The 13,245-nt window shown below is 42.5% G+C and overlaps 2 protein-coding genes across 6 annotated transcripts; one reads left to right on the top strand and one right to left on the bottom strand.

The window, feature by feature from the left end:
- Positions 1 to 902: 902 nt before the first annotated feature.
- On the bottom strand, positions 903 to 6,779 carry ftcd (formimidoyltransferase cyclodeaminase). Its single transcript, XM_037273619.1, has 15 exons — positions 6,640 to 6,779; positions 4,777 to 4,887; positions 4,092 to 4,275; positions 3,520 to 3,648; positions 3,371 to 3,459; positions 2,922 to 3,101; positions 2,681 to 2,818; positions 2,448 to 2,579; positions 2,306 to 2,367; positions 2,085 to 2,211; positions 1,849 to 2,010; positions 1,702 to 1,745; positions 1,487 to 1,625; positions 1,307 to 1,402; positions 903 to 1,105 (listed from the first exon to the last, which is right to left on the bottom strand). The coding sequence occupies exons 2-15, from the start codon at positions 4,831 to 4,833 to the stop codon at positions 1,022 to 1,024; spliced, it is 1,623 nt and encodes a 540-aa protein (XP_037129514.1). The 5' UTR covers positions 4,834 to 4,887; positions 6,640 to 6,779; the 3' UTR covers positions 903 to 1,021.
- LOC119135738 (sentrin-specific protease 7-like) lies at positions 5,925 to 13,235 on the top strand. 5 transcript variants are annotated; one of them, XM_037273580.1, is made up of 21 exons: positions 5,925 to 6,129; positions 6,581 to 6,673; positions 6,760 to 6,803; positions 6,890 to 7,060; positions 8,071 to 8,162; positions 8,236 to 8,372; positions 8,451 to 8,661; positions 8,737 to 8,918; positions 9,228 to 9,261; positions 9,335 to 9,535; positions 9,935 to 10,158; positions 10,238 to 10,302; positions 10,385 to 10,501; positions 10,574 to 10,693; positions 10,779 to 10,871; positions 10,956 to 11,023; positions 11,134 to 11,174; positions 11,566 to 11,609; positions 11,689 to 11,757; positions 12,121 to 12,271; positions 13,013 to 13,235. In XM_037273580.1, the coding sequence occupies exons 2-21, from the start codon at positions 6,671 to 6,673 to the stop codon at positions 13,148 to 13,150; spliced, it is 2,205 nt and encodes a 734-aa protein (XP_037129475.1). In that variant the 5' UTR covers positions 5,925 to 6,129; positions 6,581 to 6,670; the 3' UTR covers positions 13,151 to 13,235. The 5 variants fall into 5 exon arrangements, with proteins under 5 accessions (XP_037129475.1, XP_037129484.1, XP_037129501.1 ...); XM_037273589.1 differs by having other exon boundaries at positions 5,925 to 6,226; XM_037273606.1 differs by having other exon boundaries at positions 5,925 to 6,230; positions 10,241 to 10,302.
- The last annotated feature ends 10 nt before the right edge of the window (positions 13,236 to 13,245 follow it).

Below are 13,245 nucleotides of genomic sequence, written 5' to 3'. Positions count from 1 at the left end.
TGAGACTTTGTATGTGTCCACCATACACATGAAATCAAATGTGATGTTATTGCGCCACAGCTCTCGAGCTTTAAATTCTCAAATTCACCCAGCGAGTCTTCTCCGGAGGCTGTCGTAACGTAAGCCATGTTTGATTACGCACATTGCTCCATGGTGCAAGTTCAAAATGTTGTGTTTTTTTTTTTGCTGCAAGTTCAACTTCATCTGGTTGATAGTACAACAGCTGTGTCAGACATTTTTAAATGCTATGGAGACTTATGATCTTTTTGAAAAGGAACCAAAAAAGTGCTGTCAGCATCAAAGTGTCCAGAGTCATTTTTCTCTATTAATTTACCTTTGAAAACAATTCCGATGACTCTTATGAGCTGATATTGGGCTTAGCGGCTAGCTGCTAGCCCATATTGCTGTCAATGTAAGGTACAGATAATGGATGGATGGACGGATGGATGGATGGATGGAATATTAGATGTTTTGTTGTGTTCTTAATTAGTGACTGAGTATAATTTCAGGATGCGGATGTGTTGATGTTTGTGATGGCAATAGTAACTTAAACTGGGGTACGACGATCCAACTTGTCCTGTACGGAAGAGGATTAGGGCCAGTGAAGAAAAAAAAGGGGGGTCACAGGATTCTGACTTTTTTTCTCAGAATTCTTACTTTAAAGTCAGAGTTCTGAGAAACAAAAAGCCAGAATCCTGTCACCCCACCTTTTTTTCTTTATTGGCCCTAATCCTCTTCCGTTGCATGTGGACCATTTATTTTCCACTTCTTTTAAAGGTCGTGTGTCCATTTGTCTATTTTTTGCCTTTAATGGCACCATTAGCCATCCCGGTGCCCTTGAGCATCCCTGATAAACAGACGCATATGGGAATGGAATCCAAGTAATGGTTCTTTAGAAAAGGTGACTCGAAGTAAAAACTTTTTAATGACTTGTGGTCAAACATTTCAGCCATCATCTGCAGTGACAAGGTTTCATTGGATTTGCTCAACACAATTTGTCAGAAGAACTAGGCTACCAGGCTCATGCTCGCTTGTCGGCAGCTTCAAGGATGGTGAAGGCAAAATTTTTTGCCTCCTCTAATAATGCTGACACTCTGGACTGAGTCTGCAAAACAAGATAGGACATTAGGTGATTGTGAGATAAACTCACATACATCAATATATTTAGTAGCGTTTATGAATTAAGTGTTGGATACAACAACAGGTTGAATTTTCTCGATTCTTTTTTTTTTCCACCCAGAAGCACGTGTGACACTATGGTGAAAAGGTCGCTGGCGGCTCATTCCATTGGCATGTGCAAACCTACCTCCATCTTGAAATTGTCATCATTAATGTCTTGAAGGTTGATGATGACGTTGTAGTAAGCCCCGAAAACTGCCGTCTCCAGCGCTTTTACTGCAACCTGGAAACCACACAGTCAAAGGTGCTTCCAGCTCAAACATTTCATGATAGCACAAGACCAATTTCTTCTCTGCCTATTCCCCACCTGAATATCTGATTTGCAGCTGATGTTCCCGTATAAGACAAGTTCTTCAAGTGATGGCCAGAGGGTGCTAACCTTCTCAGCCAGCGCCAACGGAACACTCACTGCTTGCTTCAGGCCCTCCTGCAAGGCCACCTCTCGCCTGTCAAGACAAGAAACATCATCTACGTAAATGAAATGTCGACATGCGGCTGCAAGGCGAACTTAAGTGTTTCTACCTTTTTACTTCCTCCTTAGAATTTTTGGGCATCTTGAGCGCTGCCTAGAGTCGAAACAGAGTTGAAGCACAAAACCAGAGATGTTCTGAAAGATCACTGGATTGTAAAAAATACGAATAATGAGAAATCCAACACAGAAAGTGAGACCATGTAGCTGTTGAAGGCAGATGAGTCACTGTCAACCATGTCCAGCAGCTCATTCATAGCGTGATGAAACGGAGGTATCAGTCTCCTCATCACACCGTCCACAGCTTCAAACTGCCTCTTGCCGTATGTCATTTGGCCCACCATGGCGCCGAGCGCCGCTCCCTGCAGCGTTCAAAGTGTCATCATGAGGAAAATATTTAGCGAGGTGACCATTTTTTGGTCGTATGCAAAATTACCAGAGCAGCCACGGCGGCGGAGACTGAGCCTCCGCCAGGAGCAGCCGTCCGGGCGCCAACGCTGCGAACAAATTGCTGCAGGGAAAGAGACGCCAGGCAGCCGTGGTCCTGCGACGTCACCATGTACCTGTCGGTGGCGGGAAGGAACGAAGTACAAATACCAAGTGAGGCACTATGGAGTCCAGCATGATGAACTTCGCATCAGTGGTTATGAAACTCACTCAATTATCCGCTCCTTTGCTTTGAACGGACCCAGTGAGTCGAGGCCCAGCTTGCTGATCACCTGATCACAAACGCAAGGATTTAAAGGTTAGAAACCCGAGGAGCCGTGTGACACAACTCTTGAGGTCAAGCTTTCCTCACCAGTCGCACTTTATGCTCTTCTTCAACGATGAAGAGTTTGTCCCTAGCAATGTAGAAGTCTGCAGCATCCAGAAGAGCTTTGAGAGGAATCAAACCGACAATCTGGGAGCCCACGATTGGCAGCTTTAGATCCTGAGGGCAAATGATCATCGTCAGTGGAAGATACCTGAATATAAACGAAGTGTTAGTAACTCCCAGCAGTTCTGAACGCAACGTAATGTGGAACGTCTGACCTCTGCATCCTTGCAGATCTCCTCATAAACACAGTGGAGAGGCGTTAGCTCAAAATCCAGGATGTTGGTGGACACCTGAGCGATATTGGACTCATCCAAGTACCAGCCGATGGCTTGAACCTTTTTCAGCAACCCTGGCTGGGATGTAGTCAAATGCACGCATATCTCGTCACTGGGAGTTCATGAGAAAATTACATGTTGGTCGTCACTAAGGGAGTATCATGAAGTTCCAGAATTGCACCTGGTCTTTTCTTCTGCCCTGCTCTCTTATGTCCAGTGCGATGCGATGCGCCTGCTCCTTGGTCCCAATCACGTTTACGTTGTAGGCGATGAGGAACTTCCGTGCGCCTGTCACCGTGGCACCCCATGATGCCACAAAGGTGGCGGGTCCAAAGTCTGGAGCCCACTCCTTCTGCTTCAGCTTGACGGCAGACACATACAGTTGTTTTCAGCACAATTAGAAAGGAATAAGAAATGATATGACAAATGATGACAATGAAAGTAGTTATCGTGTGAATTTTCGACATGGATCAGAGTTTTTCAAACAAGGCATATTTATGATTTTACATGATAGAATTCTTACTGCATAGCGTCAGAAAATGTCATTAAATAGGGTGAAGCCCTGTTAGTCACAGAAAATGGCCAAATCAAATGGCAAACATCCACAAATAATTGCTTTCAAGGTCGTACCTTTTCTGCTAAAGCTTCATACTCGCCGGCTCTCACAGACGGAAGAGTCCTCCGTGCCTCGCTTCGCGCTGCTTCGCCGTAAAGAAACACTGAGAAAACAACATGGTTTAGACTCAGTATTTATGTTGGCTTTTCTTTTCAGAACAAACCTGGCACATGCAACATGTCCGCCAGTTTCTGTCCAAAGATGTTGGCGCAGCGGACGCAGTCTTCCATACTGACGTTCTGGACAGGAATGAAAGGACAGACGTCCAGCGCTCCCATTCGAGGGTGTTCACCTGGACGGACGCATACGTGTCAAGTAATGCATCCACTCATTCTCGAACAATTAGATTACTGAAACTCACTCCTCTCTCCAGTATTTATCAAAATTAATCTTTTGCCTCCAGTTAGTTCAAAATGTAGTAGCGTAAACTAAACAGATGTCATCGCATTACTCCAATTTGAGCATTAATTTGGAAGTTGGACTTCAGGCTGTTCAAAATTGGAGGCTCACAATTTAATGTGACTAGGCCTTCTTCATGAGGGCACATTGACTTTTTGACAATTGGGGACATCCTCTCAATCACTTTAACTCAGTTTTATACACTAGACTGCCTTTTATGTGATATTGCCCCCCCCCACTGTGTTTTCAAAGGTGCTATATAAACAAAGTTATCATTCTAATTAACTAGGGCTAATACCTGGAGATGATGTCCAGTCAGTCACATTGTGGACTCACCTGAGTGGCGAGTCATGTCAATGAGGTTGAAAGCCTGACGGGCAGCATTGAGCGCCCCTTCCACAACAGCTTCAGGAGAGCCCACAAACGTGTAGACGGTCCGGTTGGTGGAGACGCCGGGGTCAACATCCAGCAGGGTACATCCGGGTGTGCTGCTAATGGCCGCCGAGATGGCGTCAATGACCTGAAAGTTGACAAGGGTGAGAAAATCTATTTCTCTCATCCATTTTTTTATCTCTCTCAAAGCAGAGGTTTTCAAACTTTTGTGGATTTATGGAGGCCTTACGGGAGAGAACTGTTTTCAAGGACCTCATCAAAAACGTCAATCAAACATAACTACTCCTGTGTACCCTAAAATATCATGGGATTCGAAAAAATGTCTCTTTGTTAGAAGAAACATAAGATAATGATAAAGTATTTTTTTTTTAAAGAAACAATTGTAATGCTCTGATAATATCAAGGAAAAAAATATTTTTTTAGAAAAAGAATACATTTAAATTGTGTGAAAAGTTGTAAACTATTTAGGTTCACCAAGAGAGTCATATTTTAATGAGCACATTTTGAAAATATATACCCCCTTTTTTTTTTTACCTTTTATTCTAGAAAAGTAGCATTTATTCGTTCCCGGAGAAGAAACAACAAACGAGACATCAGGCAATTCTACAACAACTAAAAAAGAACTGACCTCTTGATTTTTGCCTTCTGAGAAGTTGGGGACACATTCAACCAGCGCAGCTGCCATAATGCCTTTACACTAACCTCCGTCAAGAACTAGCCGGATTCATCTGTTTGCTCCCTGAAACGCATATAAACACACAATTTCAGCTGAATCATTAACAGCAGGTCATCGCAAATGTCGTGTACACAGCAGAAAGCTAGCACCCCTGCAAGGTAGTAGATGCACTGCAACCAGACAGTGCTAAATGTTTAATCAATTGGTAGAATGTCTGATCAAAGTTCATTCAGCTCCTTGCAATATGTAACTCCAGTTTGAAAAACATCATTTCATGCTCAAGTCAGTGATTAAAAAGATGCCAAACATTGCCACTTTTCGGAGGGAACCAAGTAGCAAAGCTCAAAACGGCATGCTCTCATGTTTACATCTGACAGACTGGATTCTTTAAGAGAAACAGGATTTTGGCTGAGGTCAAAAGTCACATTATCCCTTTTGGTTCAAGATAAACTAGAAGCCTTTGAAATGAGAAGACAACACTTTTTATCCTGTGTGTGTTTTTTGTTAAAACTGATTATAACTGTTGTGTGTGTGCGTATATGTGACACAACAGTTACCTTCGATCTGTTTACATTTGAGCCACCATACGTATACAGGCGATGTGAGTGTTCTGTCCATGTTACGCCCAGGGCTCAGAAAACATGCATGTTTGTTTGTTTTCAAACTTTACAGCTCTCATGACACTAAAAGGAAGGTTAAGAGGGAAAGGATATGATTTCCCCATATTCACACCTATGGACAATTTAGAGCAGGGGTGCTCATGAAATAGATCATCAAGTACACGTAACCCACAAAGGGAGTGTTGGTAGCTCTGATGGCATTAACTCAATCCAAGCCAGCCCTCCCAATATGCTTTTCGGAAATTATGCAAAGTACACAAACATATTACGTATACATACTATAAATAGTTCATATTGTAAAGATAAGAGTTCATTGTATTGTAAAAAATAAATAAATACTAATCATGAAACATTTTTTTCTTATTATTTATTTATTTAATTATTTATTTATAACAGTGTTGAACCTAACACATCAAAATATATGACTAATTTGGAATTTTGGAAAAATACGTTTCAACATCAGTGAATCTACGCAAATTACGCACGTTGTTTACGTAATCTAGTGCAGCAGCTGAATTTTTGGACGGCTTCAAAATGCTCCTTAACATTTTTTGGGGAAGAGTTATAACCTTTCATGAGGGACAATGACACAAGTGTTAGTACATCATTGGACTTTTTTTGGACTATTTTGGAAACGTCGAACGCGAACAACTTTTGCGTGGGGTAGGGGGCCAGCTTCACGCAGGTGAGCCGTAGCGGGCTAAATAGCTGACGGCTAACTATTTTCGATAGCTATAGCTAGCGAGCGACCAGCAGCAGACATGACCGAGTCCGGGAAAACAGTAGGTAAAGTCAAGCACGAAAGCCGTCTCCTTCCCCTCTGCAAAACGCTTATAGACTATTAGTCTGGGATGAATTTCGTGCAGTCATTCAGCTGCTTTTGTGGTCAACATTTTGGTGTATTCTAACGAAGAATGCGGATGCCGACATATTTTACTATTTCGTGCGGATCCACTGACCAATCTAATCCGTGCAATTATTATGAGTAGTTTTACCCTTTGTTTTGTTTTAGAATTATTTTGTCAAACGTTAAAACCACACCTCGCTAATACGGACGTGAAAATATTGATAAAGAGCGTATGTGCATTATGTTGAACTTGCCATTACAATATTTGTCACGATGACGTTTTCTTTAGAATCCCCAAGAAGACGTCAGTAGAAACCTCTGACTTCATCCACCAACGGTTACACTCACCGCAGAGCCCCGCGTCCAACTTCATGGAATCATGGTGATCTATTATTAATGCTTTTGAAGGCATTCGTAGTGAGCTCCGGAGAGATTGTGGGATTATTATTTTTTATTCAACTCGATCAGAAACCTGGACGCGGGTGGAGTCATGGCAGCCTCTATCGTCAAAGGTCAGGAAAGCGTCTCCTGCCGGTATCACAATAAATGATAGTCGGGCGATATTTATTTCAGTATCTTTTGTTTGTGTTTATGACAGCGCCCATGGAAAGCTGCCTTTTAAAGACACTGTCAGAAAGCTGATGGGACTGGAAAGCCTGCCCACAGAAACATTCTCGACCACTCGCACAGCAGCAGGAGGCAGTTACAGCCAGTCGCAGGTGTCAACAGAAGCTCCATGTCCTTGGGGGTCTTCAGTTAATTTCCACAGGTGAGTTTGCTTGTTTAAGCAAAACATTGTGACAGTTCTCTGAGCTTTCTAATATTAGCCTGAGTCATCTGTGGATATTACAGGAGTTGTTGATGCTTGTGTATGTTTTGCTTAAAGCATCACTTAATTGTTGGAGGTCTCATAATTGCTTGACTTGTTATCAGAGATGGCGCTACACTGGGGCTAAGATGAGCTATCGCCCTGGTAGAAATCTGTGTAGCCCCAGAAAAGCCCCCCATGGCCTGCATTTTATTTAATGTAGTAATACCTCAACATCTGAAATTATTTTTTTCTGGGACCTTGTTTATATGTTACAATTTCTGTGAATTGAAAAAAAAATCCCATAAGAATATATGTAAAACCAATGTTCTAGCACCAAAATAGTAGTATAATGAAAGGTCACACTTGTATGTTGGATTTTTGTTCAAATGGTAAGACACAAATGTGTTCGAATTACACTTATGTTGGGCAGTTTGTATATTTAGGCAATCGGGTGCCGAGGTATTACTGTATGAGAAATTGCGCATATTTATAAATTAATTTTTCAGGCATCCTTTTTATCGATCAAGCTGACCAATTAAGTCATTTATTTTTCAGGGTAAAGTTTCCTTTGATTTTTTCAAAATCCAAAGGTGTGCCTTTTAATAAGGTGCGCCTTTTGTGTGGACCGAATTCCAAAATCTGTAAATGTTGTTGTGTGGCTGCCGCCACGTGCGGGAACATAATATGCAGACGTAATATGTAGACCCGAAGAACCAATCGGAGGACATTACGTTCTACGTAAAATGCGTAGATCGGGGCGGTAAACCATTCAGAACTGTAATGCGTACTGTGTTTTTATATCCAGTGGAACGTTAAATATATTCTTAGTTCCTTTTTGTATTTTGATACACATGAGCTGCTTGGCCAATGTTGCACATGGAGACGAATACTATTTTAGTAACCTTCTAACCAAAGTTAATTCTGTAACGAATTTTCACTGAGCTGCTATTGTCTATTTTGTCCACCAGATGGCGCCCAAAGCGTGCCTCAGACAGATATCCACAGCGTGTCTTGGCCTCAGAGTGTCTTGCTACGCAGAAGAGCGAAAACATAAGCGAGAGTATGCTTGTCGGTTCTTGCAATAATCCAATTGAAAGTTTTCCGAGTTTAAAATGCAAATGTTTCCTTTACAGGGTTTTGTTCACCACCTAAACGCATATCTTTGGAGGCGCATGACTCCCTGGCTGAGCTGAGAGGATTTCCAAATGATGGGAGGTTGAGTTCCTCCTCACCGGGTTACAAAACAGTACAGGGAGCTGTTATGCAGAAGGTGACGATCAAGTAACAAGTTGCTGGGGTCGAGTCTCAAGATGCTACCTAAATGATCTGTCTTTTGTTTTCTTCTCAGACTAATTCAGCTACAAATGAAGAGTCTTCCTCACTGGAGACACCACCTCATGCCCATCGAATCGGCAACAGGAGGTTCGGCAGAAGCAAGTCAAATGAGGAGCCGGGGCAGAAAGAGAGAGATATTTGGATGGCCTTCAGACAGAAGAAGCAAACAAACAGAGTGGCTGGGCTTCATTCTCGGAGAAAGAAACAGACTCGATCAGAAACAAGTGAGTTGCGAGCAATCTCTGCCACCAACTTCCTCGCTGCTACCAATTTGTGTCTCAATGGTTCTGCACTTTCAGTTGTTTTATCCAGTGAGGACGACGAACCAGATGAAGGTGATGAGAACAAACCGATTGACCAGACAGCTCAAATACCTCACCAGACACCAGAAGTAGACCCGCAGCAGCCACCCTTCCTAGAGCTGGAGTTTTTGTCCCTTCACACCGGCTTGATGCGTACCGATGCCAAAGGAAAAATGATGGTGAGATGTAAAAATCACTTCATAAAGTATCCTGTTGGGAAATGACAGGTTGTCTGTCAGGAATAGCAGAAACATTTGTTGCATGCAGTGGTGGCTGGTGGCAGACAAACCACAGAGAATAAATAAATAAATAAATAAATAAGACACAAAAAACCCGTGACCGGCTTCTTCTGACCAACCTTTGCCGCAGTCCTCACCGCCTTCAGAGTAAAGTCACACTAACCGCTAGGCCAAACCTCCGTGACAAGTGTGTCCAGTTGAGAATGAGTAAGGTTCTAACTAACCACATATTGGTGTCTTTGTGTCCAGATTACATCGAGCGGAATCATCCTCCCGCTTAAAGGTATCCAACGTTTCCTCACAATGGCCCACTTGTGTTTTGGAATGTCCGACATCTCTGTGCCTCTGTCCAACAGGAGAGCTTGAAGGCGAGGTCACTGTGGTTGCATCACAATTGAAAGGCTATGGTTTATGGGATGGCGCTGTAGCTTTGGGTGGGACTCTGCTAGATGATCTTGTTGGGACTGCTCCATCGCTACTTTTCCTGTGGGTGACGGATGCTCAGGCCAGTGCGCTACACAGGGAGTTGACCATCATCCTCAGCACTCGTGCCTCAGGTAAAATCAGGAGGGGGTCATCAGTTAAATGAAATTGAAACCCACACTGGCCACCATGAGACTGTTGAAAGCCATTTCAGGAACCCATAACTTGCCAATTATAAATTGTCAATTTTTATTTAGCCTACCCTTACCTTGAGTTGTGCAGATGACACATCAGTTTTCTGTCGATTGTACATACATTTATAATTTTTGGTGGAGGTGTGCAGTCATTTGTTTTACATTGAAAGCAAATCTTAAGTGGCAGACTGTGCTTAGCTGTAGATGCCAACTGCTTTTAATAATGAAGGAGATATGTCTGCTGTCTCCCATGTGGACAGAGGAAGTTGTTTTTTGGCACTAAAAATCTGTTCCCGTGGTAGAGATGATGTAATAATAATGACTGTAAATGGTTCTTAGGACCACCGTGCGCCGTTCTTTTACTGGTGATGACAAAGCAGCTTTCTGAGTGCCAGGCGGCACTGCTGGCATCTATGTTGGAGATGACAGAATTCAGGAATGGTCGCTCCTCTTCATCTGTGGGCCTGACCTCCCCCCTAAGGTGGACTGACGGGCTACTACTCATCCAGAATTGTCCCGCACCTCTGGATGAGCATCTCCTTCATCTGCTGGGTCAGTCACCGGTAAGACTAGCCTCTTGTCATCTCATTCTCGTTGTCATCGCGGCAGTTGTGGTTCACCTCTCACGTGTTTGTCTACCAGGAGATGTCCAACCATTTGAGAAGAAGCTCCAAAAATCAGACCTCTGCTCTGCAGTTGGCAAGCAGGTATGACTGTTGAAACTTTACCTGTGTCTGGTTAAGAACCATACTTTGAATCATTTCATGACTGACATTATTTGCCGGACAGGTTGATTCAGTATCCGCCGGCGCCCTCCAAAGGCCGGATCACAGTGACAAAGGAGGATTTGGCTTGTCTGGAAAGTGGCCAGTTCCTCAATGATGTCATCATAGACTTCTTCCTCAAGTGAGTTAATAGGAAATATCAATTATAGGTAAGCAGTATCACCCGCCTCCACTCGCTTGTGTCTTCACTCAGATTCCTCCTTGTGGAGGTTGGGGCCCGCGCCATGGCTGAACGAAGTCACATTTTCAGCAGCTTCTTCTTCAAACACCTAAGCAGACGGCAAAACTCCAGCGATGGTTCTGCTGTGGTCTTGTAATAAAAACACATCTTATGTTTGATTAGGAAATGAAAATGTAACCACAAATACATGTAGTTGGTGTGATGACCTTGTTTTCAGAGATCAGTACATGCGGCACCGGAGGGTGAAGACGTGGACTCGCCATGTTGACATTTTCAGCAAAGACTTCCTGTTTGTACCCATCAATGAGGAGTGAGTAAAGTTGGCAAGAAGTCCCCAAAATGTTTATTCCAACCCTTTTTTTCCTGCTCACATCTCACTGGATTTTTGCTGCAGAGCTCACTGGTACCTAGCGGTGATTTGTTTCCCGGGTCAGGATGGCAGACATTATGAGCATCGTACAAGTAAGCTCATTTACAAGCTACCTTTTAATTGACTGGTAACAGTCTTCAGTGACTGCTTGCGTGACATGTTAATATGGAGTGGCACTTTAACGTGTGATCTCTTGTCTTAGGTGGAACCAGGAGCCGCAGTTTGAGATCAGCGCAACCGCCGGTAAATATCACAAACAAATGAACAAAGATGGAAGGATTCATTCATTGATGCATCAGTTTATGTTCTTGCAATCCAATCTTACTATAAAGCCTCAAGAAATTCTCCTTTGTGTGGGACATACTGTATTATGACTCCATTAGTTTTGAATTCAAAGTCAATTATTCAGTGTATCAATGTTTTGGAGTTTTACATTAGAATCAGGCTTGACAACAGTCAAATAAATAAAACATTTTAGCATGAAGAAGCCATCATCTACTGTAGTCTTAACTTGTTGACGTGACATTGTCGGTATTAATCATATCTCTGCAGAAATCGATTGTTAACTTCCCTGCCTTTTAGTGTTTGTTAGCATTTGAGCAAAGATTAAAATTGAATGTTTTTTTTCCCCCAGGCATGTACAGAGCAAGGATGCACGAGGAAGATTACGTCGACGCAGTGAGTGTTGTGCCAAACTGGTGAATAAGCTCCATGTTGCAGTCTTTGGTTTTGACCGTGTTTCTTGTCCCCCCCACAGGCCGTGCATCCTGGTCATGGACTCTCTGAATGTGGGGCAGCATGAAAACGCTTGCAAGCTTCTACGAGAGTGAGCGTTTATATTAACCAGCAACATTTACTGTGTACCCGGAAAGTATTCAAAGGTGTTCCGAGTGCTTCACTTTTTCAACGCTATGTTACAGCCTTATTCTCAGGATTACAAATCCACCTATATATATACAAGGGGATTTTTATTTATGTATAAACCTTTTCATGTTGCCATTATAAAAAAAAAAAAATGAATGAATTTCATTTTAGAATAAGCCAAAGTAGGGAAAAGTGAAGTGCTCTGAACACTGGATAACTGCAGTCAATGGGAGAAGACTTAAATATGTTTCTGTAAGCCACTTGTCAATCTTGAGCAGTGGTTACTTTACAAAGGTCACCTGAGCATTAACAACGGTGTGTGCAGCTACCTGCAGGTGGAGTGGGAAGAGCGTAAGGGGTTGCATCGCGTCTTCACCGCCGACAGCATGCACAGCTACAGCTGCAGTGTCCCGCAGCAGGACAACAGCAGTGACTGTGGTTTGTACCTGCTGCAGTATGTGGAGAGCTTCTTTCAGGTAAATAGATGCCATATGAACACACCTCAAACATGCCATAACATTTGGTTTTGTTTTTGGAATCTGACCATGTGGCTGATGTACTCAAACTCCGTACTTAGGTAGCAGTACTGATACTCGTTTAAAAATGATAATAATAATGATAATCGAAGTTCCGATCCAATTTATGGAATGAAAAAAAAGTTAAAAACAGACTCAAAATGGATTTTGTCTTTCAAAAAAAAATTACTCTCACGTTACGCTCTCACAGGGAAGAAAAATAAACATATGGTACTGTAGGTTAAGCACTTGCTAGCACTGGCTCAACTTTTGTGCCAATTACAGGTTAAGTTTCGGAACTGAGTAACAAGAAATGCTAGCGTAGTTCATGCAAACTGAAAAAAAAGACACTTTATGTGTTTTTTTTTTGTTTTTTTTTGATTAACCAAAATACTTTGGAATATGAGAAGCTTTTAAACTAGGGTCAAGAAAACGCCTTCATCAATTAGATCAATCTGAATCAGTCGCTGATTCCTTTAATGCTCCCTGATTCATGATCCTCCATGTTGTTGCTGTCCCTGGTTATCAATCAGTCAAAATCTCTACCACGCGACGGGGTAAAAAGAGGGTAAAAGTAAAGTCATATTGATGACCTGTTGCTAAAACGTCCAACTGCTGGTGTGCCAGCAGTTTATTAATTGTTTTAATGAAACAAACCCAAGTCCGTGACACATTCATCAATTGATATCTTTGGCTCCCCAGAACCCTGTGGTGCACTTTGACCCCCCTGTGGCTTTGGGCCGCTGGTTTCCGAGACAACGGGTGCGACAGAAACGCGAGGCAATCCGGCATTTGATTATGAGGCTTCACAAGAGTCAGTCACAAGCTGAAAAGATTTGAAGATTGTACAGTATTTTTGTTTGATATGTATTTATAATTTTGTTCAGAGATACACAATAAAACACTATTCAATTATTATTTTGAATCGTTTCACG

The sequence above is a fragment of the Syngnathus acus genome, chromosome 2, assembly GCF_901709675.1.
Source record: "Syngnathus acus chromosome 2, fSynAcu1.2, whole genome shotgun sequence".
In the NCBI taxonomy this organism is placed as follows: domain Eukaryota; kingdom Metazoa; phylum Chordata; class Actinopteri; order Syngnathiformes; family Syngnathidae; genus Syngnathus; species Syngnathus acus.
This window is presented reverse-complemented; position numbering and strand designations above follow the sequence as displayed.